The following is a 26,283-nucleotide window of genomic DNA, read 5'->3' as shown; positions in this document are numbered from 1 at the left end:
CCCCCTTTTTTAAAGAGGGGGACCACCACCCCGATCTGCCAGTCCAGAGGCACTGCCCCCGATGTCCACGCGATGCTGCAGAGGCGTGTCAACCAAGACAGCCCTACCACATCCAGAGCCTCGAGGAACTCGGGATGGACCTCATCCACCCCCGGGGCCTTGCCACCAAGGAGTTTTTTGACCACCTCGGCAACCTCAGCCCCAGAAATGGGAGGCCCCACGTCCGAGCTCCCCAACTCTACTTCCTCATCGGAAGGTGTGTCGGTAGGATTGAGGAGGCCCTATTCCCCCCACCGACTCATGTCGTCCCTAGATGAGGTCAGCAGAGCCCCGTCCTCACCATACACGGTATTGACGGTGCACCGCTTCCCCCCCCCTGAGCCGCCGGATGGTGGACCAGAAACTCTTCGAGGCCGTCCGGAAATCATTCTCCATGGCCTCCCCGAACTCCTCCCAAGCCCGAGTTTTTGCATCAGCAACTGCAGAGGCTGCGTTCCGCTTGGCCTGTCGGTACCCATCAGCTGCTTCCAGAGTCCCACTGGCCAAAAAGGTCCGATAGGACTCCCTCTTCAGCTTGACGGCTTCCCTCACCACTGGTGTCCACCAGATTGCCGCCACGACAGGCACCGACCACCTTACGGCCACACTTCCGGTCGGCCGCCTCAACAATGGAGGCACGGAAACATGGCCCATCAGGCTCAATGTCCCCCACCCAAGCTCTGCCGGAGGTGGGAGTTGAAACTCCTTCTGACAGGGGATTCCGCCAGATGTTCCCAGCAGACCCTCACAAAAAGTTTGGGCCTGCCAGGTCTGACCAGCTTCCTCCCCAACCAGCGGAGCCAACTCACCACCAGGTGGTGATCAGTTGACAGCTCCGGCCCCTCTCTTCACCTGAGTGTCCAGGACATATGGCCGCAAGTCCGACGATACAACCACAAAGAGCTGCGGCCTAGGGTGTCCTGTTGCCAAGTGCACATATGGACACTTTTATGCCTGAACATGTCTGAGTTTTGTTACAGTGAAATGCAGATGGAGCAGACCAATTAGATGCTGAGATTTTAAACACACGGTACGAAATAGAAATAAACATAACAAAATGTTCAGTATTTGGAGCATGCTATTCGTTATTAGGGCAGTCTTCATTTGAATTTCAAACCATTGCCCCTATGTAAACGCCACCCTTTTTATAGAATTGAATTATAAACAATATCCATTGTAACAGATATAATTTCAAATGCTTTTTGTTTCCAGGTTTAATTCAGATACTATCCACTGCAGCCTTTATCATATTTTCATGTAATCATCATGTAATGATACCATCATATGATAATGGGTACCACTATAAGTCGTTCACTATAACAGTGGTTCTCAACCTTTTTGGGGTCCTGGACCCCCTGCATATTTTTGATCAACCCCGAGGACCCCCCACCCCCCGCCCAATCTGGAGGGTGGGGTGCGATTTGATAGAAACAGCAGAAACTGTATTTTACATTGCATTTTGGCATTTATTCACTCTTTGAGCCAAATATGAGCTTTCTATAGCAACTTCCAAAAAAATCATAAGTAACACAACAGCATGCCATTTCCAGAAATATCACATGTAAGAAAACATTTATGCAGCATCTTCTGAACTTTAACTTTCAGATATGGTAAAAAAAACAACAAAATTATTTATACAGTAGCTTTCAGGAACATGAATGTCATAAAACTATTTTTTACGCACTCTACAACAAAAAACATACATAAGTATGAAATCTCAATGAATATCATAGAATTAAGTCTTAGTTTTATCAGTAGAGGCAGATGGTGTGTGTGTGTGTGTGTGTGTGTGTGTGTGTGCGCGCTATCAAAGCAAAGCATCCTCATTTCTTTTGTTGTGTCACTTGGGTGTGGTGTGGTGAGGTGCGCTGTGTAACAGTTAGTGAGACACTTGGACTTGTCTGCCACTCATGAGTTTCTGTAACCTGGGTTGAATAGTGGCAACAGCTGTAATGATACTCCTCTCCAGTTGAAGTCTGTTTCTCTGTTTAGTCTTTATGTGTGTTAGAGCTGAGAAAGTGACCTCACACAAGTATGTCGACCCAAATGGCTGCAAGTGGTAGAGAGCCTCTTTTGCAAGCTCTGGGTACTCCTTCTCCACACAGCACCAAAACTGTGTCAGTGAGGTTTCTGAAAACTTCAGTCTGAAGCCACTGTCTGAAGATAGGTCAATGAGGCTCTCATGGAGTTGCTCTGGTGCTGTATCCATGCAGCTGTGCATGAACGGCCTGCGTATCCAGTCAAGTGTAGGTGACTTGTCCTCAATGTCTGGAAAGTGGGATTCAAACTCAGCTGTCAGTTTGGCCAGGTGCATTTTTACAGTTTTTAGGATGTTCTGCTTCTTGTTCAGTGTCATGTCAGCTATCCAAGAGTTAAGCTGAGGGAAATTACTGACATCCCCCTTGTCACACCTTCTCAACCAGAGGTCAGTTTTCTTCATGAATGCTGAAACTTTATCATACATCTGAAGAACAGTTTTGTCATTACCTTGCAAGCTTGTGTTCAACTCATTCAGATGGCAAAAAAACATCAGTGAGGTAAGCCAGGTGAGCCAACCAGGTCTGGTCTTCAAGTTTAGCAGCCAGGGGATGTCCATGCTCTGAGAGAAAATCATGCACCTGCTCTCTCAGTTCGAATAGTCTCTGTAGTGCTTTTCCCCTCGATAGCCAACGTACATCTGTATGTAGGAGCAGTTGATGATGGTCACTGCCCGTTTCCTCGCACAGCTTGTGGAACAGTCTTGCATTGAGAGTTCGAGATTTAATGAAGTTTATGACTTTCACAGCGTCTGTCAAAACACTGTTCAGTTCTGGGCTCATGCGTTTGGAAGCCAACGCTTCTCTGTGAATTATGCAGTGCATGCTTTGGATGTCGGGGTTCACCTGTCTGATGCGCGCGACAAGTCCGCGGTGCCGACCTGTCATGGCCGCCGCCCCGTCAGTGCATACGTGCGAGCACTGCTTCCAGTCCAACTCCTGCTCCGTGAAAAAACAGTCAATCAAATTAAAAATGTCCTCACCCGTGGTTTTTTCAGGTAGCGGCTTGCAGAGGACGATGTGTTCAACTATATCGTTGACCATGTCATCTTTGAAACGAGCAAACATGACCAATGGGCTTCTCCACTCACATCAGTAGACTCGTCTAACTGTATAGCAAAAGATCCCGCTGTTTCAAGTTTGTCGGTCACCTGCTGGACAATGTCGCCCGCCATTTCATCCACCCTGCGGCATACAGTGTCTTTCGACAGCGGTACTGATCGGATTGCATCTGCGGCTTTTTTATCCACCATGGTCTCAGCTAGGATAGCTGCAGCTGGTGCAATTAGCTCCTCAGCTATTGTATATGGCTTTTTAGCTTTGGCGATAAGCAAAGCTACCTGGTAGGAAGCTTGAAGGGAAGTTGCTGATGTCTGACTCGCGGCACGCATGTGATTTTGCGCCCCCTTGAACTCTGACAATTTCCGCGTGAAAAAGTCCGCGGTCTTGCCCACTGACGATGGGTGCCTGGTGCTCAGATGCCTCTGCATGTGTGCCGGTTTCATGGCGTGATTTGAGAGTACCTCTCCACATAAAAAACACAGAGGCTGCTGAGGGTCCGAATCAGTTGCTGTAAATCCAAATATGATGTATTCCTCTTTATAAAGTCTCTTTTTGTTGTCCGTTTTCTTTTTCTTTTCTGGTGGCGCTTTGTCCGAAGCGAGCGGTCTTTCTTTTAATTTGAGCCACCTCTCCATGTTGTCAAGTCGTCTTTTTCTTTTTCTTCTTCTTCTTTGTTTCTATTTTATCATCAAAGTCCGTCTCTGTTATTATCTCCGTTATTTTTTTTTACATCAGCTTAATTTCAAGCGCGAACTCGAACCTTGCAAGCTTACGAGTTTTACCACACAAGCTTCCTGCAAATATTTCACAATAAAAGCATTATTAAGAAATGAATGGTGTATGCCCACTAGGAGGCTCATAATTGGAAAGGGATGCAGATCCTGTTAACTTTGTATCGACAGCGGCACACAGTAACTTTAACAATAAATGTCATAGGATCTTTTTAAAGATTTGTTTTATTTTCATGGACCCCTTTTCACGGACCCCTTGCAATTTCACCACGGACCACTAGGGGTCCGCGGACCCCCGGTTGAGAATCACTGCACTATAACATCAACCCGAACTTGGAGCACAAAAAACATTTTCTTCAGTGCCTCTGACTTCCTGTAGGCAGCAAGCTTCTGTCTAAGTTTCCCTGTTTGGTCCTGCATAACTAATGAAGTAAGCAGGGTTTTTTTTCACTGTAGGGATTTGATCAGATGTCAAGCTATCTAAAAGCCAATGTGAATGTATGCTCATCTTTTAATTCTATTTTAGCTACACCTAAGAAATTCTCCCAATTTTGAAAAATTTGTAATTGTAACCTTAACTACAGGTCTTCAGCTGTCATATTCTTACCCGATATTGTATTTTTCTTGTCACTTTTCTTCAACTTGAAGATTTCTCTTAACTATATACAATAATGTAATTGTTGTTGCTTTTTCTGTCTTATTTTTGAGGTCATCTCTTTCTTTTTAGGGCTTCCCTCTCTCTTATTTCAATATCAAGCTTAACCATTATATGAATGAATCAACACTGCGTCTTGAAAAAGTTTAACTTTTTATACTATTTGGAAATACTTTTTAGCATTTTCAAGTTGTTTTTTGTGAGCTGTTTTATTTGAATTTGAGATTCTAGTCTTTCTTACACAGCTATAACTACATGTAAAGGATTATTAATGTGAGCCATACTAGCTCGCTAAGAAAAGCTTGCGCCTTCCTCAACTTTCTTGTAGATGAAGCAACAGCCCTCTCAGCTTTCATCTGCTGTTAAAGTAACATGACACAAAGTGTTCTCTACCTCGTCCAGCCTTACCTGCACCGCGTTGGCTTCCTTCGTATCCACAACACTGCTGAGCTGTAGCTCGATGCCAACAATCACTTTTTCTGCCTTGATAAGTAAGCTGCTTGAAAGAAATGCTGACAAACCAAAACATACCCTTCTTGCCTGAAGGCCTGGAGCCTCAGACACTTAGGCTGAATGATGCTTATGCCAGGATGAATAGAAGATGGTTTGATTTGCTGCATTTACGTACATTCTTTCTGTTTTTGTTACATATGTTGGCTGAACAATAAAAAATTTTGACACTGTAAGGGTTTGTGGTATTTTGTGAAATTGTGTACATTATTTATGATCCCATGCTGAAATTCATGCCCTGCTCCCTGCATATCATGAAATATTACTGTCATCGTTTTGGACTTTAATAGCTACAAATATATCATGAGCTTGCTAGCAGTAGTGCATGTGGTGAAGTCAGCCCTATGGTGCCATACTATGTAATCGGGTTAGTTTATGCAAAACTATCCTGTTGTTGTACTTGAAAACTATCAGGCATTCTACCTGTAATCATCATGCAGTCAGAAGGAAGATGTGGCTTCCTCTGTTGAAAAAATCAAGATGATGTGCCCCATTTCACTGTGGGAGGAGGCAGTTTGAGTACATGGGGGCAGGCTTGAGTAGGCATCTAAGTATAGTTCTGTTTTTGTGTGTTTGTGCATTTGTGTGCACACACTCTAACTTGTGTTCTGTGAATGTGTGTGTATGACGGTTTTGAGGGGTACTGTCTATTTACAGCTCAGCCTGTGGGAGATGTCCAAGTCCAACAGAAAGGGCAGGGGGGGCATGGGAAGACCTCCACTCTGCCTCGTGTGTCATTTTCTTCTTTTAAGACTTAAAGCACTATTTGTGTGTGCATGTGTGTAGAGTTGTGTATTTGCATGTGCATACATACGGTTTTGTGTCAAGTTTGTTGAAAATAGTCTCAGTGCACAAGTAACAGAGTATGACATTCTTGAATGCACAGGCTCACACATAGATGAGGGGGAATTGTCCAACAAGACTTGAATTTTCCTTGTTGCTCCCTCTTGTTTACAAGGCCAAATGCTTTTTCTGCAGCTCATTTCTGTGACTCACTATTTTCAGAGGACAGAGAGAAAATGAAAAAGAAACAAAAACTTTTATTTGACTTTAATTGAAGAATTTTTTGTCATTGGGGTATTTCCAAAATGAACAAAACAGGCTTCAATCCTTAATTCAAGTATACAGTATATTAAACCTAGAAATAGCAGCAAACATCTACCTCTCATCGACCTCTGGGAACTGTGCACAACAACAAGCACAAATGTGGACAAAGATGCAAGTACATCTTTTTACAGCAAAGTTCTTGCTTTTCCTATGCAGAATATTGTACCTTCTTCAGTTGGATAACTTCTAAAAAGAGAGCACAAATATTCCAATTTTTCTTTCCCCTAAAGATTGTGTCAGGCAATAGTAACTTTGATTATCAAACATTGCGAAAGAGGCAAGAAAGTGGGGAGAGAAAGTAACATGACATTTGCACTCAAACCCAGGTCATCTGGAACAAGAACTTAATCCTCTGTACATGGAGTGCCTGCTCAACCAGTTTAGCTCCAAAGTGACCGAAAAATTGACCAATTTCACTCAAGACAGATTTATGAGCTGTTTGAAAGTTTCACTTTCGGTTTTGTTTGTTTTAGTTGCTGCTGCTCAAGTGGGACACAGGTTTCTGGAGTCAAATATTACCCCTTAAAAGACTGACATTTAATATTTCTGTTAATGTGCATCACAGTTTTTCCCATGAAAAGAATGAAAGAATATGATGATTTTTTTTAACTGCATCTCAAGGTCTAAACATAGTTTTGCCTGCTTATTGAGTTGTGGCTTTGCAGCCTGTTCTTCTTTTCACCTGTGCTTTTACCTTTGGTTTTTATCATTATTGACACATAGTTCCCTTTATTATGAATTGGCTGTTTCCAGCTGCTCTGTGCTTGAGCTAACTTTCAACCAGTCAACATTGTATCCACATGTAGCATCATCTACAGGGTATGCTTTGTTAGGTTTTGGAGGACTCCCCTTCTGTCCATCTATGCTGAGAAAAAATGCCCATCTGCAGGGGCTGAAAGGAACACAGAAGAAAACTAACTTCTTGGACAATTGTGAAATAGATGGCTGAAGAGATATATTTGAATTGGAAAAGTGCAAAAATTTTTTCAGAGCAACTTGACAGTAGAGACCTTTATCAAATTCAAGGTCACAGGGCAGGGTTGGAGCCTATCGTAGCTGCCAACAGGCAAGAGGCAGGATACATCCTGCACAAGTTGCCAGTCAAATCAGAAACATGCTCACACTCACTTCAGGGGTCCATTTAGAATCACTTCAACCTAACATGCATGTTTTTCAAGTCTATTTTTGTCACGTGTCGGAGGTGATGAGGAAGCAGAACCCAGGTGCAGACACAAATCGGAAGCTAGGAGGTTAAATAAAAAGAAAACTATTTTTATTACAAAAGGCGGGGCAAAGCAAGTTAACCATTTTCCAAAAGGACACTAAAAAACAAAACCCAGGAACTGACAAAAATGACAGGGACAAGAATGAACTGGGGAAACAAAACCAAGCAGCAACAGCAACACAGGAGGCCGACCTGAAGAGAACAGAGGATCTGAGTAAGAGTGAATGAAGCCAGGAGTTTAAATACAGAGGAAGGTGATTGGTGAGTGAAGACGGCTGAATTCTGAGACTTAAGAAAATTCTTCTTTACTAGAATTTTGATGATATTCACAAACATTGTCACAAATTTTGGCGAGAGTCTGTGTGTTTTCTCATAAGTGGCCATGCTAGCAGGTCCTAAATTTACACAACACCCTTACTCTCCCTCACTGCCTCCCTCTCTCTCTTCCTCCATCTCTCCCTCAGACTTCCTCCCTCCCTTCATTTATTCTAGGGACAGAGTCCTAGTGTGAAGCTTCTTGTTCTTGTACTTTTCTGTGCTGTGCAGCTTTTCAGCTGTTCAGAATGAGTTTGTTTATAGCAAATACACTGACCATGCCGCATGGAAAAGCCTGGTTCGGCCTGCTCTGTGCTCCTGCTACAGGCACTCTAGGTTATATGTAGTCTTGGACAGGCCACCCTGCAACAACTATCATCAGCACCAAAAGGGATATCTGGAAAAGCTCTAGCAAGTATCGGCAGCACTATCCTCTCCTTCAGTGTAAGTAAATCCCTTTACAACAATAGCCTTTCTGTTGAATTTGAGAGACTGGTTTTTCCTCTTTAGGGAGAACAAAAGGGGATTAGTGGGAAGCAGTTACAGTAGACTTGGCATGTTGTGTGGTATTTTTTATTTTGGTGGACCTTTAAATATTCTGTATTTGCTGTGGTTACCCTAAACTTCACTGTGAGTGACTGCCTTTGAATTGGTTCAATAATGAACACTCAAAGAAGGTGGTGTGGACACTTGTATATTAGTTTTTTATTTGTTGTTCAAAACGGTGAGAACAGAGTGGTATTAAGTGTTTTTGTGTGTGTTTAAGGAGCTGTACTGTTTGGACTATAAGGTCAGTGGTCAGGTTTAAACAGGAGGCTTTGCGTTTAGCACAGTGACAAACACTAAACTTAATTTATTCTATGGAAAAACAACAACAACAAACCGTGTCAGGTCCTTATGAAAGAGCTGCTGTCTTTGTTTTGTTTTTATTTGCACATGTATAAATGAGCATTTTATCTATCTTTTCTCTTACTCATCGGATACTGAGATAAGGAAGCAGGTGGGATTTGGGCAACAGTTATGCTTGCATTTGACACAGGAAGACCAGAACATTTTAAATGGGAGTTTCTTGTCCTTGAAAATGCTAATTCAGAGAGTGGGCAGATGTTAAAGAAAAAAAAGAGAGAGAGATAGAATGGTGGGAACATCTGGAGAGACGAGACTCGTGCCAAAACCTCTGCAGCTTGAAGAGAGTGGAAAGTCTCCTGCTAATGTCTTGAATGTACTCTCACATAGTCACATACATTTGTATAAATGTGAAAGGGCTCAATGGAGCTGATAGTATGAACAGTTATGCTCATGGTGATGAGCTTTGGCCGATGTCTTTTTTCTTTTCTTTCTTTTTTTTTGCTAAACTTGAATGACAAAAATGTGTCCCTTTTTTTAAAATTTTTAACAAAATCAAAAAATTTTTGAGGAATTAAATGTTGCATGTAGTTTCTGCAGCAGTTCAATTCCATCCATTTTCTATACCTGCTGAATCCGTCGGTCGGGTCGCGGGGGGGCTGGAGCGGTCATCGGGCGAGAGGCGGGGTACACCCTGGACAGGCCGCCAGTCCATCACAGGGCCACACAGAGACAAACGAGACAACCACACACACTTACATTCACTCCTAGGCACAATTTTAGAGACAATTAACCTAACATGCATGTTTTTGGACAGTGGGAGGAAGCCGGAGTACCCGGAGAGAACCCACGCATACACGGGGAGAACATGTAAACTCCACACAGAAAGGCCCCAGCCGGGAGTTGAACCTGGAACCTTGCAGTTCAATTAAATTCAGTTTTATTTATATAGCGCCAAATCACAACAGATGTCATCCCAAGACACAGAAAAAGATTATTGTAATCCAATCGATTCCAATTCATTAAATTCCAAATTAGTCCAAAGCCATTTTGGAAAAAAAATGCCTAGCTAAACAAACCAACAGATTACTCCAAAACTTGTATTTGATCCAATCTTCTGTCCCGAGCATGCAGGAGGTGTCTGTGGAAAGAAAAAACTCTCTTTTAACAGGAAGAAACCTCTGGCAGAACCAGATTCAGGGAGGGCGGCCATCTGCCTCAACCAGCTGGGGGTTGAGAGGACAGGAAAGAGGGAACAACAAGCTCTATCTCTGAGAAAGAGAAACACAAGTAATGACAACAATAATATCATATGTTCATGGAGAGTAAAGAGAGAGTGAAGAAATGTGCATTATTAGAGGTCCCCCAGCAGTCTAGGCTATAGCATCATAACTATGGGATGTTTCAGGATCACCTGAGCCTTCCCTAATTATAGGCCTTGTTGAAAAGGAAAGTTTTAAGCCCAATCTTAAAGGTTTAGAGGGTGCCTACTTCCTGAACTGAAACTGGCAGCTGAGACAGAGGGGGATAACTGAAGACGCTGCCTCTCATTATAGTTCCATATAGTTCAATATTATCTTGTACAGAGAGTACCAGTGTGATTAGCTGTATCGCGCCTCGTTCATTTGTTACCTACATTGCTCACCTGCTGTATTCTGGCCTTTAAGGAGACATCATGTTGCTTTTTATTCTGAGCAAAGATTTTCTAATTTTGTCGCATAGTGTCTTTTTATACTTTAATCATGGAATACACTGCAGGAGGGAATCCATTATTGCAACAGGAATTTTATTTGAAAAAAAAAAAATGCTGGGTTTTATGAGATTATTGGAAATTGTTGATTTATCAAAATTTTTCCAAAGTGGCATTTGACCAAGGAAGCACTTGAAATACTTGATTGTATAGAATTTTTATTTTAGGATTCCTTCATCCTCCACCCTGTCTTGCGTAACCTGAGGTGTCATTGGTTAATGACCAAAGAGTGCAATTTAAGAAGTGAGAAAACTTCAGGGGATCACAGAATACACCTGAGGAATAGGTGTAGGTGGCAAAAAGTGGGTAAAGTTTGGGGCCTGAGTATAAAAATGCACTACTACATTCATGTGGACTGACAGGCAAGTTTTCCTGACACCAATTACCAGAGTCTGCATGTGTTTAGACTTACCTGTGAATAAGTCATCTTCTTGTCCCTTACTGCATATGAAACAGCTGCCTGATGCTTCACTAAGATTATCCCTGCCTACTCCCAGTTTTTTCTCATCCTAACTCTTTAGTTCTAAATCATTTTGCTTTACCTTTCCTACCCCCATGTCAAAGAGATTTAGTCAACTAAAAAAGACTTGATGTGGACAATGTGTAAAATAACTTAGTACTCTCTCGATGAATGTACACTTCAGAGGTTAGTTCTAAAACATAACAGAGACTTTTGAATCCACAATAACTTTTAACCACTTTCACTCCAGGGGATGTGTTCTGTACATTAATGACAGTGCAAACAGCATGAGTGTGTGGTATTGGTTAGGTTTGGGGAGGACACAAGAAAGAATATACAACTATCTTATTTTACACTAGAGGACAGACACCTTTTGCTCTCTGTGTCACTACAGAGTGTATGCGAAATAATGGAAAAACCCAGCTTGCCGTTTCTTACACAAGTTTGAAGGAGTGAACGGAAAAATCCCTTATTGGTCAGTGGAAATAGCCCCTGAGAGGAAATAACTTGACCATGCTAATGTTCGGTTCAGAGACAAGTGTACCTCGACCATTAAAGTGCCAGGGGAGAGATACAATCAATGAACCCACGCACTCAGTGCACCAAAGAATAGTTCTGGACTGAACATAGTGAGGAGCTACCTAAATGCTTGTGCTCACTTAGTGGAGCGACTGCACATAAACATACCAGCTGTCTTTGTTTCTAGTGGAGCTAAAGGAATTTGTTGATTTTAAGCACAGTATGACTTTCCCTGCTGAATCAACCAAGACATTTTTTTAAAAAGGCCAGTTGCCTCTGTGTGTTTTTTTTGACTAGGTTAACTAGCCTCTTGTAATGATTGCAGCTACAAGGAGAAACGGGGTAAGAATGGAAGAAAGACATAAGGACCTGACAGGTTAGGGAGTAGCAGAAGAGGGAAAGGAAAAGCTTCTGAACTGCACAGAAAAGGGGGATTTTGTCATTTAAAAAAGAAAATGCAATGAGCATCTTCCAACTTTCCCTTTAGCAAGTTTAAATGGGAGTTTCATTTAGATTATTTAACTTTTTATTTAGTCATTTAGCAGATGCTTTTATCCAAAGTCACTAAGAAGTTAGGAATTTTTAAAATTTTTAAAAATAGGTGTCGTCATATCAAAACTCCCATAGTTATTCATTGTTTTTAGTTTTGTCGATTTACATGGTCTATCGTTGAATCCACCACAGAAGTCCTCACATTCTTTTTTTTTTTTAATTAAAATATGCATCAGAGCACACTGCACTACCAGAGCGGAAAAAGCAACAATTTCCCGGGACCTGTTTGGCCATTTTATCCAGTGGGGAATCACCAGTTAAGGGGACTTCTTACTCCTGCCTTGGAAAACATCCCATAGTCCAAACTGATTCCTAGTACGAGTAACACTGCTTAACCCATTGGCGCCTAAAGCACCTGCAAAAAAGGCTGCTCAATGCCTAAGCCAGTTTTTAGAAAAGGTCCCCAATGCCTGAGGGTTTTTTGAACTAAAAACAATTCATTGAAAACACCTAAGAAAAATTCAATATCTCAGCCTCTGAAACACTGGCTGGATTGTATTACTTTTTTTTTTTTATCAATCTTGGACATTTGGTTCATGTAGTTTTGCTTTATGATTCAGGATAATACCCAATGCTGCTATTTATTATACTACTATTACTATACTGTTACTATACTATAACTAAATCATAATCATCATTATTATTATTATTATTACTATTAGTAGTAGTAGTAGTAGTAGGCACCACTTCAGCTACATTACTGGCCATGACAGAGACGTCATTGCAAAATAATAATATCAGCAATAATAATGAATGATAAAAAAAACCCCTGCAATATATCTTGTATTGTGCAGTTATACTGTATACTTCAGTGACACGACTTCTAAAACATCATAGTTGTCATACTGCAGTAATTCGCACCGGGCTCTCTTTTTTTTGACATAAGGGCAACGCCACTCAAATAAGAATGAGAAGTTGTCAGAATGAAGCGCAAGAATAAATAATTACCTCCAGATCATGTCGAAATGATCTTGTGCCATCACTCGGGCGACATTTGTCTGATACAGCCACTTGCTCTGCCTCCAGTAATCCCGGCGAGTTGGTAGTTTGATTATTCCAAAAGTTAGGCAGAGACCGGTGAAAGATTTCATCTCCTGCTTTGACACCGGGCTCCACTTCGAGTTGGATGGTGTGTGGCCGCGCGCCTGATCCGCATATAAGTTTGTCTGTGTCACCAACATATCCCAAACTTCATCAGTGAAAATATGCGAGAACACATCTAAAGGACTTGCATCTTCAGATATTGGCACCTTCAGCCCCGGTGTATGGGTAAACTTTTGTTGTTTGTTTGAACCAATTATTGTGCATTACATGCTGCATGCGTCTTGAAAATAATGATAAATGAACAATGTTGCGTTATGCAGCTACCGGCGTTAGGGACAATGTTGCGTTATGCAACAACCGGCACTAGGGGCAATGTTGCGCTACGCAACATCCGGCGTCAATGGGTTAAGTAAAGCTAGGAAAACAAGCTTACAATCTCCACCTGCATTTTCTCATACTTCCTGACAAATGTGAGTGTTCATCTGCACTGCATGCATGTGCAATATTGAATAGCACATAATACCAAAGTTATTGTATAGTCACTCGTCCTATAGTAATGTATCATACTACAACAGCAATTGATATAAACCTTAAGTGTGCTATGGTTGTTTGAAACTCATCACGTTCCAATATATTTCAGTTTGTTAAACAAGAGTCGATTGGCTTGTAACTTGTGGTGGTTTCTAGTCTATTGTCTGTACTTATAGTATTCTAGTATAAGGTTGTGAAAAACAACATAAATGGATAGATACTAATAGATAATAGATTCATTACGCAACTACATACTCATTTGTGATAGCCTCTACGCCATATTTTCTATCTTTGCCACCTCTGCTGACAGACAAGTTGCACCAATGCAGAGACATACAACCCCCCCCCCCCCACCCCCACTAGCGGCTGAACACAGACTCACAGCACAGAACTGTGGCTGTCACAAGCATGAAACCAGTTTTAATGTTGCATTTTGTGATGAGATATTATGTCTGATTTATTTATTTTTTGTTGTTAAATCATAGTCTTATACTTATTTTGGAACACCAAGAGAGAGTTAGAATATATTCCTGTGTGTGTGTCATTTGTGAGTGAGAGGCTGGAGAGTTAACACCACCATGTCCCACAGTTGTCACAGAGTGGGTGGTAACAATTGAAACTGCACGGTTTGTCAGCTGTCTATGTCCATCCAGTTAGCAGCTCATTGTTCTCTCGCTCTGCTCCACACTTTATGCTTCCTTGAAAAAACAAGCAACGGCTCAAACTCAGACACTTCTGTGAAATCACAGTCCTATGTTAATGATGAGGATAAGTTGTGGAAATGTGACATGAAATGGTTGCACAGTTTATAAGGTAAATGAAAGAAGGAGTGCCATTTTGGCCCAACTTCTGTGGGAATAAGAAGACAAACATGAGACACTCATGATGGCAACAGTAGTATGACCTGCAAACTACACTGGTGACCTGCACCTTCATCAAAGTACAAAGAACTGTAGCAGTGTGTTGGCTTGGTGGAAGATTAGAAGCCATTTAGGTTTCATATGGCTCTGTCAACATGCTGCTGACAGATCTAGATGCAAACCCACAGTGTAAAAGGAGGAACTGCCATTCACTCCATTTTAATATAATTATTCAAATTGCAGAATTAAAGCGATTGTAACTCTCAGAAACTAAACTATACATGTGCAGCTCATTGAAAGCGACTGACGTGTGAGCCAAATAAGTGAAGTCAACATAAATTAAGCAACTCCACACATTAATCTGCTCTATCTTTGGGGAGAAGTTACAGCTGCCCAAGTAAACTTTTAAAAATGTATTGACAGGTTGTTTACTATGAAAAGATGCTTATGTTCAGCCCAATTGATTTCTCCTGCACAGCAGCGGAGAACCTGCCAACCTCAGCTGCAGATACTGTAATTCAATGTAAGCGCACAGCATGTAGAGATTACAAATAAGATACAATGTTAACGTGTCATTTTAAAACACAGCTGCAAGTGTCTGTTCAGCCTTGCCTCTCTAATGACAAAAATCCATCTTACAACCTTTTTCAGACTCATTATCTGAAGTAACTTCAATAAGGTGGAAAAGACAGTGGTACTGTGTTGGCGTGTTAAATGAGAAGCCATTTGAATGCACTGTCTTTGGAAACTGCAAGTGGTGCAGTACAACCCTTTTGTGTGTATGTAGAAAAAGGCCTTTCAGAGAAACTGCAGGTCCATATCCCACAAGGCCCTTTGCAATTAACTGGAACCTGACATCTTTTGAATATTGAGTGTGAGTGAAATGTTCTGTACTCCTGAGGAACCTTGTCCTTCACCATAAAAAAATAAAAATTCTGTGGTGACATTAAAACTAATCAATGATGCAAAATGTCATTAGTTTTCTTTTCTGATTACATTTAATTTGTGCGTTGTTTTCTTCTGAATGTAAAATCAGTTTTGTGTAGGGTAAATTAACTGAAATATGTAATGCTGTTTTTATCGTTCTTTTTCTGCATGTATAATTAGTCATAGAGGGCACATCGTTTATTGTTTAAATTGAAATATTTAAAAAAAAATCTTTTTTTTCATTCTCACTGCAAAGTCAGCCTGGAAACCACCGCCCTTATTTTTGCTAGAGTTTGGGAACCAATCACAGAACGGGGGGGGGGGGCAGCAAGACGATGACGACGTCTATGCGCTACACCGAAGCTTGTAGAGCGTTAATCCAACATGACAGCGGACACAACGTTACCGTTCAATGCAGCCTTAGAAAGTGTTTCGGAGTAGATTCACCCTAGGGTCATTTGAACCGTGACATCCAGCCAAGTAGCCCACCCGAAGTTTTTCCGATATTGGCTGAACATCAGCTGAGTTACCGAGTTATCCCGAATAGCTTAGTACAAGCACTAACGGACCCTGGCAGTATCTCCAAAATTACCACACTAAAATCACATGTCATGACACCAAACTTCTACAGTTGTACAAATATGGTCTGTACTCACAAAACGATGCATTTGGAAGTTTGTACATAGTCCAGGAGTTTATTATTATCATCAACACAAGCCTGATAGCTTTTCTGCTGCTAAAGCTTCGTTGACGTCACTTCTGGGAGCTGGGAGCTTCAAAGTAAGATGAGGGTTGATCTACTACTGTAGACAACAAAGCAAGGCTGCTCAATTTCTCCATTATTAAAATAAATTCACAACTCTACAACATAAAAATTCATGTAGAATATAGCATATAGGCCTACTTTGTTGTCAATTTAAGTAGCTTAGAGCGCAAGTTTACTTTTATTTTCCATTTTTTTCTTCTTCCTCGTCGAATTTCTGTCGTCATCTGGTATAAGTGATACAATTGGCTATGAATCGCGCGCAAAGCAGCATGGGAAGAACCTGACGTCATTTGATAGACATTCGTAGCGCCCAATAAACGGCTCTAGGCATTCGTAAACCACGCCTCAAATACGAGAAAATGCACACCTAGTTCCCAGACCACCATCTCATCGAGATTGTGGACGCGTCAGCCAGGCTAGAACTCCGGGGCATTTGAAGCGCGTTTCCATTGCTAGAGGTTGTCAACATTACAACAATACATGCCCAGCAATATTGTTGTAATGTTTTAAATACTTGAACGCAGTTTTTCTAGAGAATATAATTGTTTTGTATATGGGATTATCGTCCATCGACTCTTTTGGGCTTTCACATGCGCGAGCCTACAACCAGCCGGTGAGTTACATGCTGTTTATAAAGTTGTTTTGTAACGTCCCCATGCCAGTAATGTGAGAACCATGCATTTGGTTTTGATGGTAAGGCTTGTGACTTTATTGTCGGATGGTTTATAAAGTGGTGTGACGTTTCTGCTGTGTGCAAGTTGTTGTTTTACGTGGAAGGGTTAGCAGTTGCCCCTTAGCCACCACGTATTAGCCTCGCATGACACGCTGTGCGAACAGCGCGATCTCCACACAGGGAGCGCAGATTTGCACCTCTCTGTGTCCTACTATCAGTATTTGACAACCTCTAGCAATGGAAACGCGCTTCAAATGCCCCGGAGTTCCCCTTTAAGTTAATTTTTGGTAAATAGTTCATTCTTGTTGTTTGTATGCAAACTTAAAATATTACTTAAAATAATAACTTGTTGAATGAACTGATACAAAAAAACATGGACAAAATTTCCACACAGTAATCTTGCCTTCTTTCTGCAGTATGTAATTCTGTTTAATCAAATTAGTATGACTGGGTGTGGTCGACATGATCGGCTAGAGTTAATAAAATATTTATTGTTTTCATTTTTAAGGGCTGTATTAACTCATTGGCTGCCAGCCATTTTCAGTGCCGAGACACCCATACTGCCAAGTGTTTTTCAGTATTTTGACTGATTTTCCAAGACCCACAGAAAAGTGTGTCTTATGACTATGTACACACCGAAATTACCAAAAGAAAGAGTAGACTCTCTTCTTTCATCAGGAAAAAAAAGTTTGTTTCTACCATTTTCAGTCCTTTAGTAATAGACAGTAGAACATAGGTTGGTTTCACCAAAAACAGCTGTTTGACCCAAAAAATGGAGAAAACGAGCTCTTTTTTTTTTGTGCATAATGGCACTGCTGCCACCTAGCGGGTAATTTTGCCAGTATATTCTCTGTTTAGTGTTTACAAGCCTAAGATTTAGTGACGAACTCCACTAGATTGTCCCCCAGCCCGCTCCGTTAAAAAACGCAATTGACGTCTATAGACGTCTTTGGCAGTGAACGTTTTTTTTTAATTGACGTCTATAGACGTCAATGGCACCGAAAGAGTTAATTGTGTGGGATGAACTCATTTTATGTTTGTTGTTGAATGAACCAATGTAGATTATCAGGTTTGTTGTTTCAGGTAAATCTGTTTTCATTCATACAAGATAGACATAAGTAAGAGACAAAATTATTGGCCATACAACAAGATTCAGCTTCATTTCAGGGAAGATTTTTTTGACCCAATGTATGATGTATTGTCTTGACGAGTTGTACTTTGTGTGACATTAACGTAAAATGAAAAATTCCTTTGTGGGAGAAAAATTGTTTTTTATAGTTCATCAAAATAACAAGGCGTACTATATTATGAGAAATGTCTCATTTTCAAAACATGATGTTCTACCACAAAGTTATAGTATAATCATTTGCACTGTTTATGGTAGAACAGGCCCTGAAGCTTTAAGAAATCCCTTTAAATAACAAAACAAATTAGACCTAAACCTCCCTCTGTGCTGCCTTACTACAGATCATCCATGTCCATCTCTTATTACCCACTTATCTGTTCCTTTCATTTGATTCCCACAGTTATGTGATCTCTCATTGATCTATCCTTCTTTAAATCCATTTTTTTCTTATTCTTTTTCTACTGTACTGCACATCTCATGTTGTTGCTCACCAATGTGTGCAGATGTGATGACTGATACGGAGCATTTATTCACCCCCCTATGTTTTCCCTTTTTTCTATTCCTTTTCTTTTTTTCTATATATTCTCATCTTGGTTTTGCCAGCCTTTGATCTGCCAACTTATCTAAACCATGTTTTTTCCTTTTGTTCCATTTTTCTTTTTACCCCATTTCTTCACACACTCATTTGCCCTCCTTCTTTTGCCCTCTTTTATGGCACTTTGGCACTTAGCAACCCGCGCCTCCGGAGACACGTGTGACTCTTTCATCCCTCTGCTGCGGCTCCCTGTGGCTTTGGAAAATAATTTAATTTAATTTAGTATTTAATATGAATATTTTTTTATTTCAGTTTGTTAGTTGTTTTTTTTATATAATTATAAATTTGAAGATTATGGTGATCTTGTAACATTCAAATAAAACGTGTTTAATCTTTTGTCGCTCAAACTATGCGTCACAACCTCTGACGTACGACACCTGCCAGCATGGGATTTATTGAGCTTTTTTGACCAATTTTAGGCCAATCATGGACAAATCCAAGAAAAGAAAAGTTTCTGAAGAAAACGGAACATTTAATGCTACTAGTGGGGAGACCAGTATGCTTAATATGTGGTGAGAAATTGGCAGACATTCCCAGACATTTCCAGCATAAACTTGCAGCTTTCGTTGAAAAATATCCGGATGGATTTGTTTAAGTTCGGCTTTTTATTTGAAAAATGCAAACATGTTTGTTGCAGAAATAAAAGGTTTTTCTTTGTAGCAGTTCATTGATTTCATAATTGCAACACACTATAGTTTTTTTTATACGTAGCATAAAGGTAAAAAAAATATAAATGCAGTGTTATTATCTTCATTTTAGATGTCGAAAGGGTTTTGTGGCTCCCGGTGTTTTCTTTTATGTGTGAAATGGGTCCAAATGGCTCTTTGAGTTGTTAAGGTTTCCGACCCCTGGGATAGACTTACATCCTTCATAGTATATGCTAAATACACATCCTTTACCGTGAACTTACTCAGAATGCAGTTTAGCCTCCTTTAGTATTTGCCTTCTCTTGAAGCTGCTCGTTGATGTTTGAAATGTTCTGGTTTCACAAGGACACGAAAGGGGTGTCACACCATGGGATTCCCATGACAATTTATAATATTACGTGCTGTTTATCATCATGAAGAATGTAAAATACATGTATTTAGCTTACATATGCATTTTGGCATTCAGTTGGTAGAGACTTTGCACTTTTCTGAAAAATGTCCCCTATTTCCCATTTCATATATTGCATGACTTGCAAAAAGGCAATCTCCTCTTTTATACATATCTTTTTTTCTACCAAAATATCCATATTTGGAAACTTAAATTTCACTCAAAGCCAATATCGATATATAACTAAACCTAGAGTTGAGTGAAAGTTTACAGTGACAAAATAATCCATAAACTAAGTTCACTGAAGACACTATTTTACCATTTCCTTTGCAGGTTGCATTTAACACTTAGAAATTCTATCAGGTCGATCTTGCTCTGACAAAGTAGCTAGTCACCTCTGATGATGTACTGGCTTTTTTCTAGTATTCGTCCTCATACATGGACTAACACACCAAACAAATAGGAGGATAGACTACAGGCTGACATGCATCAATATTACAAAACTGTTTGTAACACTTTGCTGTTTTCTTGGTGATGTTCTCTGTTGAGAAGCAAAAGTTATCTTACATGTATTTGGGGGTTGCTTATTTAGGTGGCAGACAGCCATTCCTTCAGAAGTGTTATACCTTATGCTGCTGGTTAGTATTTGATTTTTACCCCATACCTGTTTTTGTCTCAATTCAATCTTTTATTGAAATTATTCTGTTAAGCAAAATCCCATTATACTATGTGTTGGGTATTCATATAAATCTGTTTAACAGATGAATATAAGTATTCAATGAGGTAGGAGACTTTTATATCTCAATTTCAGTGTGGCCAGAAGATACAACAGCCTTTGATTTAGGGATGTGTGAAACTCAAAGCTGCTTTGGTGAGAAAAAAAGTGAGGACTTTGAAACTTCTATTAAGATCATTATAGAGTCATCAGAGAAATCAGTATCACTTCATTCAAAGATCATTTTACTACATCATCTGCCTCCTCATTCAAAACTCAACATCCTCCCTCTTCCATTCCTTTCTCCTATTCTCTCCACTCATTTTCTATAGGGTTATGTCTTCCTTGCCATTTCTTCTTACCCTCTTCCTCTTCTTTTACCTTTCAATTCCTTCTTGCTCTCTTCAGCCGGTGTTTTCTCATGTCCTTTAACACCTCCCTTTCATCTTCTGCTTTCTCCTTCTTCCCTCAGTTTGCTGCAGTGCATCACTAGCAGGCCCATTAACATCTCATCTCCATTACTAGGCAATGTCCTGCCCTCTCCATCCACTTATAACTGCCTTCCCTTTTTACCTTCTCTGTCCATCTATCTGCACCATTTCTTCTTCTTTTTTTAATGATATAATGGATTTTCATGTTTACCCTTTTTCCTTTAATGCTGAATTGCTCATAATCATCCCTATACATATACTTTTTGTTTCTGTATGAATGTGTAACATCAGAAAGGGTGCCTCTCCTCTCCTCTCTTGTGTGACAAGCTGTCCTGTAGTCTTTCAAGAGAGTGGATGCCCTTGGTGTGACCGTGAGAGAGGTGGGCTAAAGCTCTGCAGTAGCAAACCAGTGAGTGAGAAAGTTATGCTCTCTATGTATCAGGTAAATACACTAGTGAATTTATTCTGATCACAAGGAATAAGGAGTGAAAGAAGCACAGCTTGTGTGTATGCATTTTTCCTAAATAGCACCAGTCTGTGATATTTGTGTAATAAATCTCTCTGGTTAACATGTAGCCCAGGCTGTCTGTCCTCCAAATCCCTCCATTTCCAAACCTGTCTTGTTTCCTTTCACTCCATCGTTTGTTACTGGGTGGCTTTTGGCTATAGAATGTGACTTTCTTTTATCTTCCTTGATGGGAAGTTAAATCAAATCTTTTCATCATTGGATCTTTTTTTTTTCTTCACAATTTCTGACATTTTGTTTTCCTGTACACAAACACGGGATATTGCAAAATGTTAGCAGCAATTAAATGAGCGCATAAATAGTCATAAGATGATTAATCTAGGGCAGTTACTGGCCACCATGTTTAGTCATTAGCCAGGAGAAAATATCAAGTGTCATCTTTAGGAGTTCACTCAAATTGTAAGTTTCAAACTATGTATTTTGGCCTGTATGGCTGTGGATGTTGTCATTATGTGGTATACTCCCACATATGTGGCGTATACTACTAAATGCTAGAGCCCTTCGCTGAACTGTTAACAAACACGCTGCTATTTATAACAGCAAAGTGCAGCAGTGATAGAAAAAGGCAACCGGAATATCAACAATTACATAAGTAGATCTGCTGAAACTAGGGGTGGGCGATATGTATCGTTTGCGAAATTATCATGAATGTTGTTTTGACGATGAGTAATTTTGCAATATCGAGATTATTTATTTATTTATTTATATATATATATATATATATATATATATATATATATATATATACATTTTTTTTTTTTTTCAATCGCCAAAAATCAATAAAGTGCGGCGCCAGTGGTCCTCTGCCCTTACCACGGCGCCACGCCCTGCTTTGAACACTCTAATTTTTTCAAAGTAAACGCTTCGGACCCAGCGGGACACTCAGCTAAGAGCATCGAGGGGGCGCCGAGAGGCAGGGGCTGGGACAGACGGTAGCTCGCCTCGCGGCGGACCGTCAGCTCGATCACGAGATCCAACTACGAGCTTTTTAACTGCAGCAACTTTAAGATACGCTATTGGAGCTGGAATTACCGCGGCTGCTGGCACCAGACTTGCCCTTCAATTGATCCCCGTTAAAGGATTTAAAGAGTCCTGTATTGTTATTTTTCGTCACTACCGGCTCCCCGAGTCGGGAGTGGGTAATTTGCGCGCCTGCTGCCTTCCTTGGATGTGGTAGCCGTTTCTCAGGCTCCCTCTCTAGAGGGAGAAGTAGCCTGAGAAACGGCTCGAGGTTATCAGTCACCAAAGCGGCCACGGCACCCCGAGAGGCACCCCGCATGGGTTTTGGGTCTGATAAATGCACGCATCCCCGAAGGTCAGCGCTCGTTTTGCATGTATTAGCTCTAGAATTGCCACAGTTATCCAAGTAACGGTAGAGCGATCAAAGGAACCATAACTGATTTAATGAGCCATTTGCAGTTTCACTGTACCGGCCGTGTGTGCTTAGACTTGCATGCTTGTGTTCATTTTATTGTGATCTTAATGCAAGTTTTAATTTTTTTTTTTAAAATATCGTCAAAATATCTTTATCGTGAAAATCCTAAAAAATATCGATATTTTTTTTTGCCCATATCGCCCACCCCTAGCTGAAACCCTAGTATTTTTCATGAAGCCACAATTAGAAGGAAATATATGTTTACATAAATTGTTAACTAAATGACACACAAGTAGCATTAATAGAAAAGGGGTAAGAGTACAAGATAAACCTACAGTAAAATGACACATTCATTATATTTACTTACGTTCATGAACGCACAGCAACCATTCGCCATTAAAGGAGAAAGACAAAATAAAACAAGACATTTAGACTCTTTCTTTTCCACTTGCTGCACAGGTGTACCTAACTGAAGATGGGAACACCACCCCAAAAATGTGAGCAGGAAGGGCTGATGTCCACATAATGTTCTTTCTGAGTGCCATGCTTTTTTTCAACCATTCCTTATAAATTGAATTGGGAGTGTATGTGGTTGCCCAGAGAAAAAGCAGTGCACCCAGCTTCTTTTTTTAAATTTAATTTTTTTTAGATCACTTCACCTTTTTTGTGTGACCACTCAAAGCACACAAAGTTGAAGTCGGCTTTTTTTTTTTTCAGGCAATCAGATGCCAATCAACCAATCATATGGACTTGTCACCTCTGTAACCAAGGAAAAAGAAAATAAACATGTCCTGGGTGTGTCTGTCTGTCCCAATAACATGTCTGACAGATGTGGGAAATGGATCGTTTGGGTACTAAATGTTGGTTGTATTATAATAAAAATGTGATGATGAGGAAGCTCAAACAGGCTGTTGATATGACAGTTAGCTGCAGTCTGTCCTGCAGGTGACAGCAGATTACATGGAAGTTCTGCTGGGCTCATTGTCTCCCTGAACCTATTGCTGGCAGAATGCGTTGTGACAGACTCAACCATTGTGGATATGACTGGAAAATTTCTCCGGTGCTCATGGTGGAAGAAAATGTTAAACAAATAGTAGACTGACAAAATAGATCATATAAATCTTGAGGTAAAGCCAGTTTATTGTAAACAGTGGTTAACATAGAGATGTAGGCTAAACACTGTTGACATATTTTCTACTAAAAACTTTTGTACATTTCATGTACGAAACAATTCAAAGTGGTTTACATAAAATAATCTTTGAGTTAAGTGATACTTCAGAAAAAAGAAAAATCTTTGGCTTATTAGGTTTTTTTTAATTGATTTCATGAATCACTTCCTTTGAAGCAAAATATCAGTTTGGTATATCTTTAGGCCAAACTGTCTGTTGATTAACAAATCAAAGTGATTGGTTCAGCTGAAATCATTTGTCCTCTTGGTGTCCTCTGCTGACTGATTAGCTGATTTTTAAATTTAAAATGCAGCGGTCAGATCTGTTGCAGTTTATTAGTGCTTCGGTTTCTGCATAGTCTGCATCATGCTGTTGTTGTAGGTCATGAGTGTCTCAACTTTAAAGTTTGTGGTTAAGTCAACATGCTAGTTATCATTGCAGACGATCACAACAGTCGCAGTATATTAATTACAACGTGGTAATTTTTTGTAATGACTTCATCTTCATGTCAGAAGGAGGTACCTCTGACTGCAAATTCCACATCTTACCTCAGGGTAAGTTAATAAACTAATGTTAGTATCACTATGCTGGTGATGTGAACCAACTCAGTGTTCTCCGTCAACCAGTGCTCATGTGTTCAGCTGTTGGTTAGGGAAAAGCTGTATGTCTGCAGCGGTGCTGTGAAGTTTTCTGTGAACTTAAGAAGGTGAAGATGGCGTTGTTCATATCAATACTAATGCAAATGAGTATTTAATTATATATTAATATCTGATTATTGATTTTTTGACTACCCTAGTTTGTATTGTGAAGTCCTGCTTTAATTTTCTTTTTAACTTGATTTTCAATTTCTGAAACTGTTAAATAGTAGAGCTGTTGCTGCTGCGGGACCTGCAGTTAATTTTCCTGACCACCCAATCCCACCCACGGCAACGTTCAAATCACCTGCTGCAGTGAGATTGATGTCGGGTCCTGCCGGATCCCAATCGCAATGCAGCCCTACTGACTCATAATGCCAGCAATAACCATTTTCATACTTATGTATTCTTGAACCATGGTTATAGCCCTCTTCATGTATTTTGGAAAAGCAATTTTGATCAATGAAATTATGTTTGTAGTGACAGGAATGCTGATATTTAGTTTTTTTCCCATTATTTTAGCTCTTTATCTCTAAAAACATTTGTAATCATGTCATAAGGTACAAAATCAAGAACAGATCATCCCATTTAAAACTAAGAAAACAAGCCTCAGTAAGATACATTTCATTATGTACTGGTTTGTGTTTTGTGTAAACTTCTGCTCAGTTCTTTTTACACGTCAGTACATTTTGCATGAGAGAGATAAAGTAGCTTGCAAACAACACAGTTTAACGATATCTTGTACATTCTAGCTTAATAGCCCAATCTTTTTATTATTATTTTTTTTAACTAACACAGGATGTAGGCTAAGAGCTGCTTGGTGTGTGTATGTGCATGTGTGTTGTTGTGGGGCTTTACTTTGTGTAGCCTTTGTGAGTTTGCATTATTCTCAGTGCCAGGCAGATCAGTTGCATAGCAACAAGAACTTTTTGAGGGCAGGAAATCTTTCAACAGAGGAATGTGTCAGGCACAAGAACAGCAAAAATGGAAAGAGAGAGAGAGCTATACATACTGTCCATGCCCTAATTCCTATTTAAAGTTTTACATAATTAAGCAACGTAAAATGCAAAATGTTAACTGCAAAGTTTGAACGATAACTGCTAATAATGTCTGAAATCAGTTAGCAATATTACAGATGTGAAAATAAAACTTAAAAGTTAGAGAATGACATGACAGCTATATGTTTCCATTAATGCAATGCCTAAATATCATACATGATAAACAAAATAATAGATAATACTGGACAACATCCTATGTGTCTTCCAAACCTTTTTCTAAAGCTCCAAAACATTCTTAAGGAGATGCCTCCATTATATATGCTTAGAGCATACATACATTGCTGTTTTCCAATTTTGGAAAAAAAAGTCATTTCTGAATATATGAGATATTGTAAATATGAATCCAACAATTATAACAACTGCAATGACTTTTTAAAATGTCAGGAAGAAATCTGTGTTCCTGTGTTTGTACTGTTTTCACCACTGGCCCAGCTCTTTAGGTTAATAGCAGTAGGACCTTAGTCTACTCATTCTAATTGGAGAACTGAATGTGAATTTTTTTTTTTTTTACGGATATATTTTGCACAAGCCATGCATGCTAAGAACATTCTAACACCAAATTGGCATTTTTCTAACCAGTGAATCAGGAGAAAATTAACTTTGTTCATGCTCTTGCTGTGTCTTAGCAGCACACTCTTGTTTGATCTGGCAATACAGATATCTCTTAACTACGGAACATGAACCACAGAACCAGATACAACCTGTATCGTGTCATGCTGTCAGCACAGAAGATCTATGCCTCTATCATTTTTAAGCACTCTGGTAGACTACAGTGTGGCATGTTACTTGACATACTGATATTAGACTTGTATCTAAATCTGTAGTGAGGTTTAACTGATATTACCACATAAGCAATACGTTCAGTAATGGATGAAATGTGTCATCTACCATATCTAAAATATGTAGAGTAAATGTATGCGTGATCACACACTATTAGCTTGCATTAATGTGATGTTCTATACTGTAAAGCTGCAGAAGTGGCTGCAGTAAGAAGGGGCATTAATGGCCTA

The 26,283-nt window shown here is 40.0% G+C and overlaps 2 protein-coding genes across 3 annotated transcripts in view; one reads left to right on the top strand and one right to left on the bottom strand.

Annotated features, from left to right (window-relative positions):
• The window catches only part of atp2b2 (ATPase plasma membrane Ca2+ transporting 2), a 168,013-nt gene that overhangs the window by 21,902 nt on the left and 119,828 nt on the right, over positions 1–26,283 (top strand). Inside the window, exon 1 of one of the 2 annotated variants that reach the window (XM_075461388.1) lies at positions 8,107–8,124. The exons of the other annotated variant lie outside the window; for it this stretch is intronic. The gene's annotated coding sequence lies outside the window, so the exon portion shown is untranslated. Of the gene's footprint in view, positions 1–8,106; positions 8,125–26,283 lie in introns of those variants that run through there. 2 annotated transcript variants of the gene reach the window in all.
• Positions 1,919–3,580, bottom strand: LOC142376931 (SCAN domain-containing protein 3-like). Its single transcript, XM_075460641.1, has 3 exons — positions 3,167–3,580; positions 2,715–3,014; positions 1,919–2,503 (listed from the first exon to the last, which is right to left on the bottom strand). The coding sequence occupies exons 1-3, from the start codon at positions 3,578–3,580 to the stop codon at positions 1,919–1,921; spliced, it is 1,299 nt and encodes a 432-aa protein (XP_075316756.1).

The sequence above is a fragment of the Odontesthes bonariensis genome, chromosome 3 (genome assembly GCF_027942865.1).
Source record: "Odontesthes bonariensis isolate fOdoBon6 chromosome 3, fOdoBon6.hap1, whole genome shotgun sequence".
NCBI lineage: Eukaryota > Metazoa > Chordata > Actinopteri > Atheriniformes > Atherinopsidae > Odontesthes > Odontesthes bonariensis.
This window is presented reverse-complemented; position numbering and strand designations above follow the sequence as displayed.

Bases quoted from the DNA above. Each gene is read 5' to 3' on its own strand.
- LOC142376931 (XM_075460641.1), bottom strand. From the start codon at position 3,580: ATGAAACCGGCACACATGCAGAGGCATCTGAGCACCAGGCACCCATCG. The intron at 3,015-3,166 runs GTGAGTGGAGAA...TTCACGGAGCAG, and splicing joins AGTTAGACGAGTCTACTGAT to GAGTTGGACTGGAAGCAGTG. The intron at 2,504-2,714 runs GTACGTTGGCTA...ACTGTTCTTCAG, and splicing joins AACTGCTCCTACATACAGAT to ATGTATGATAAAGTTTCAGC.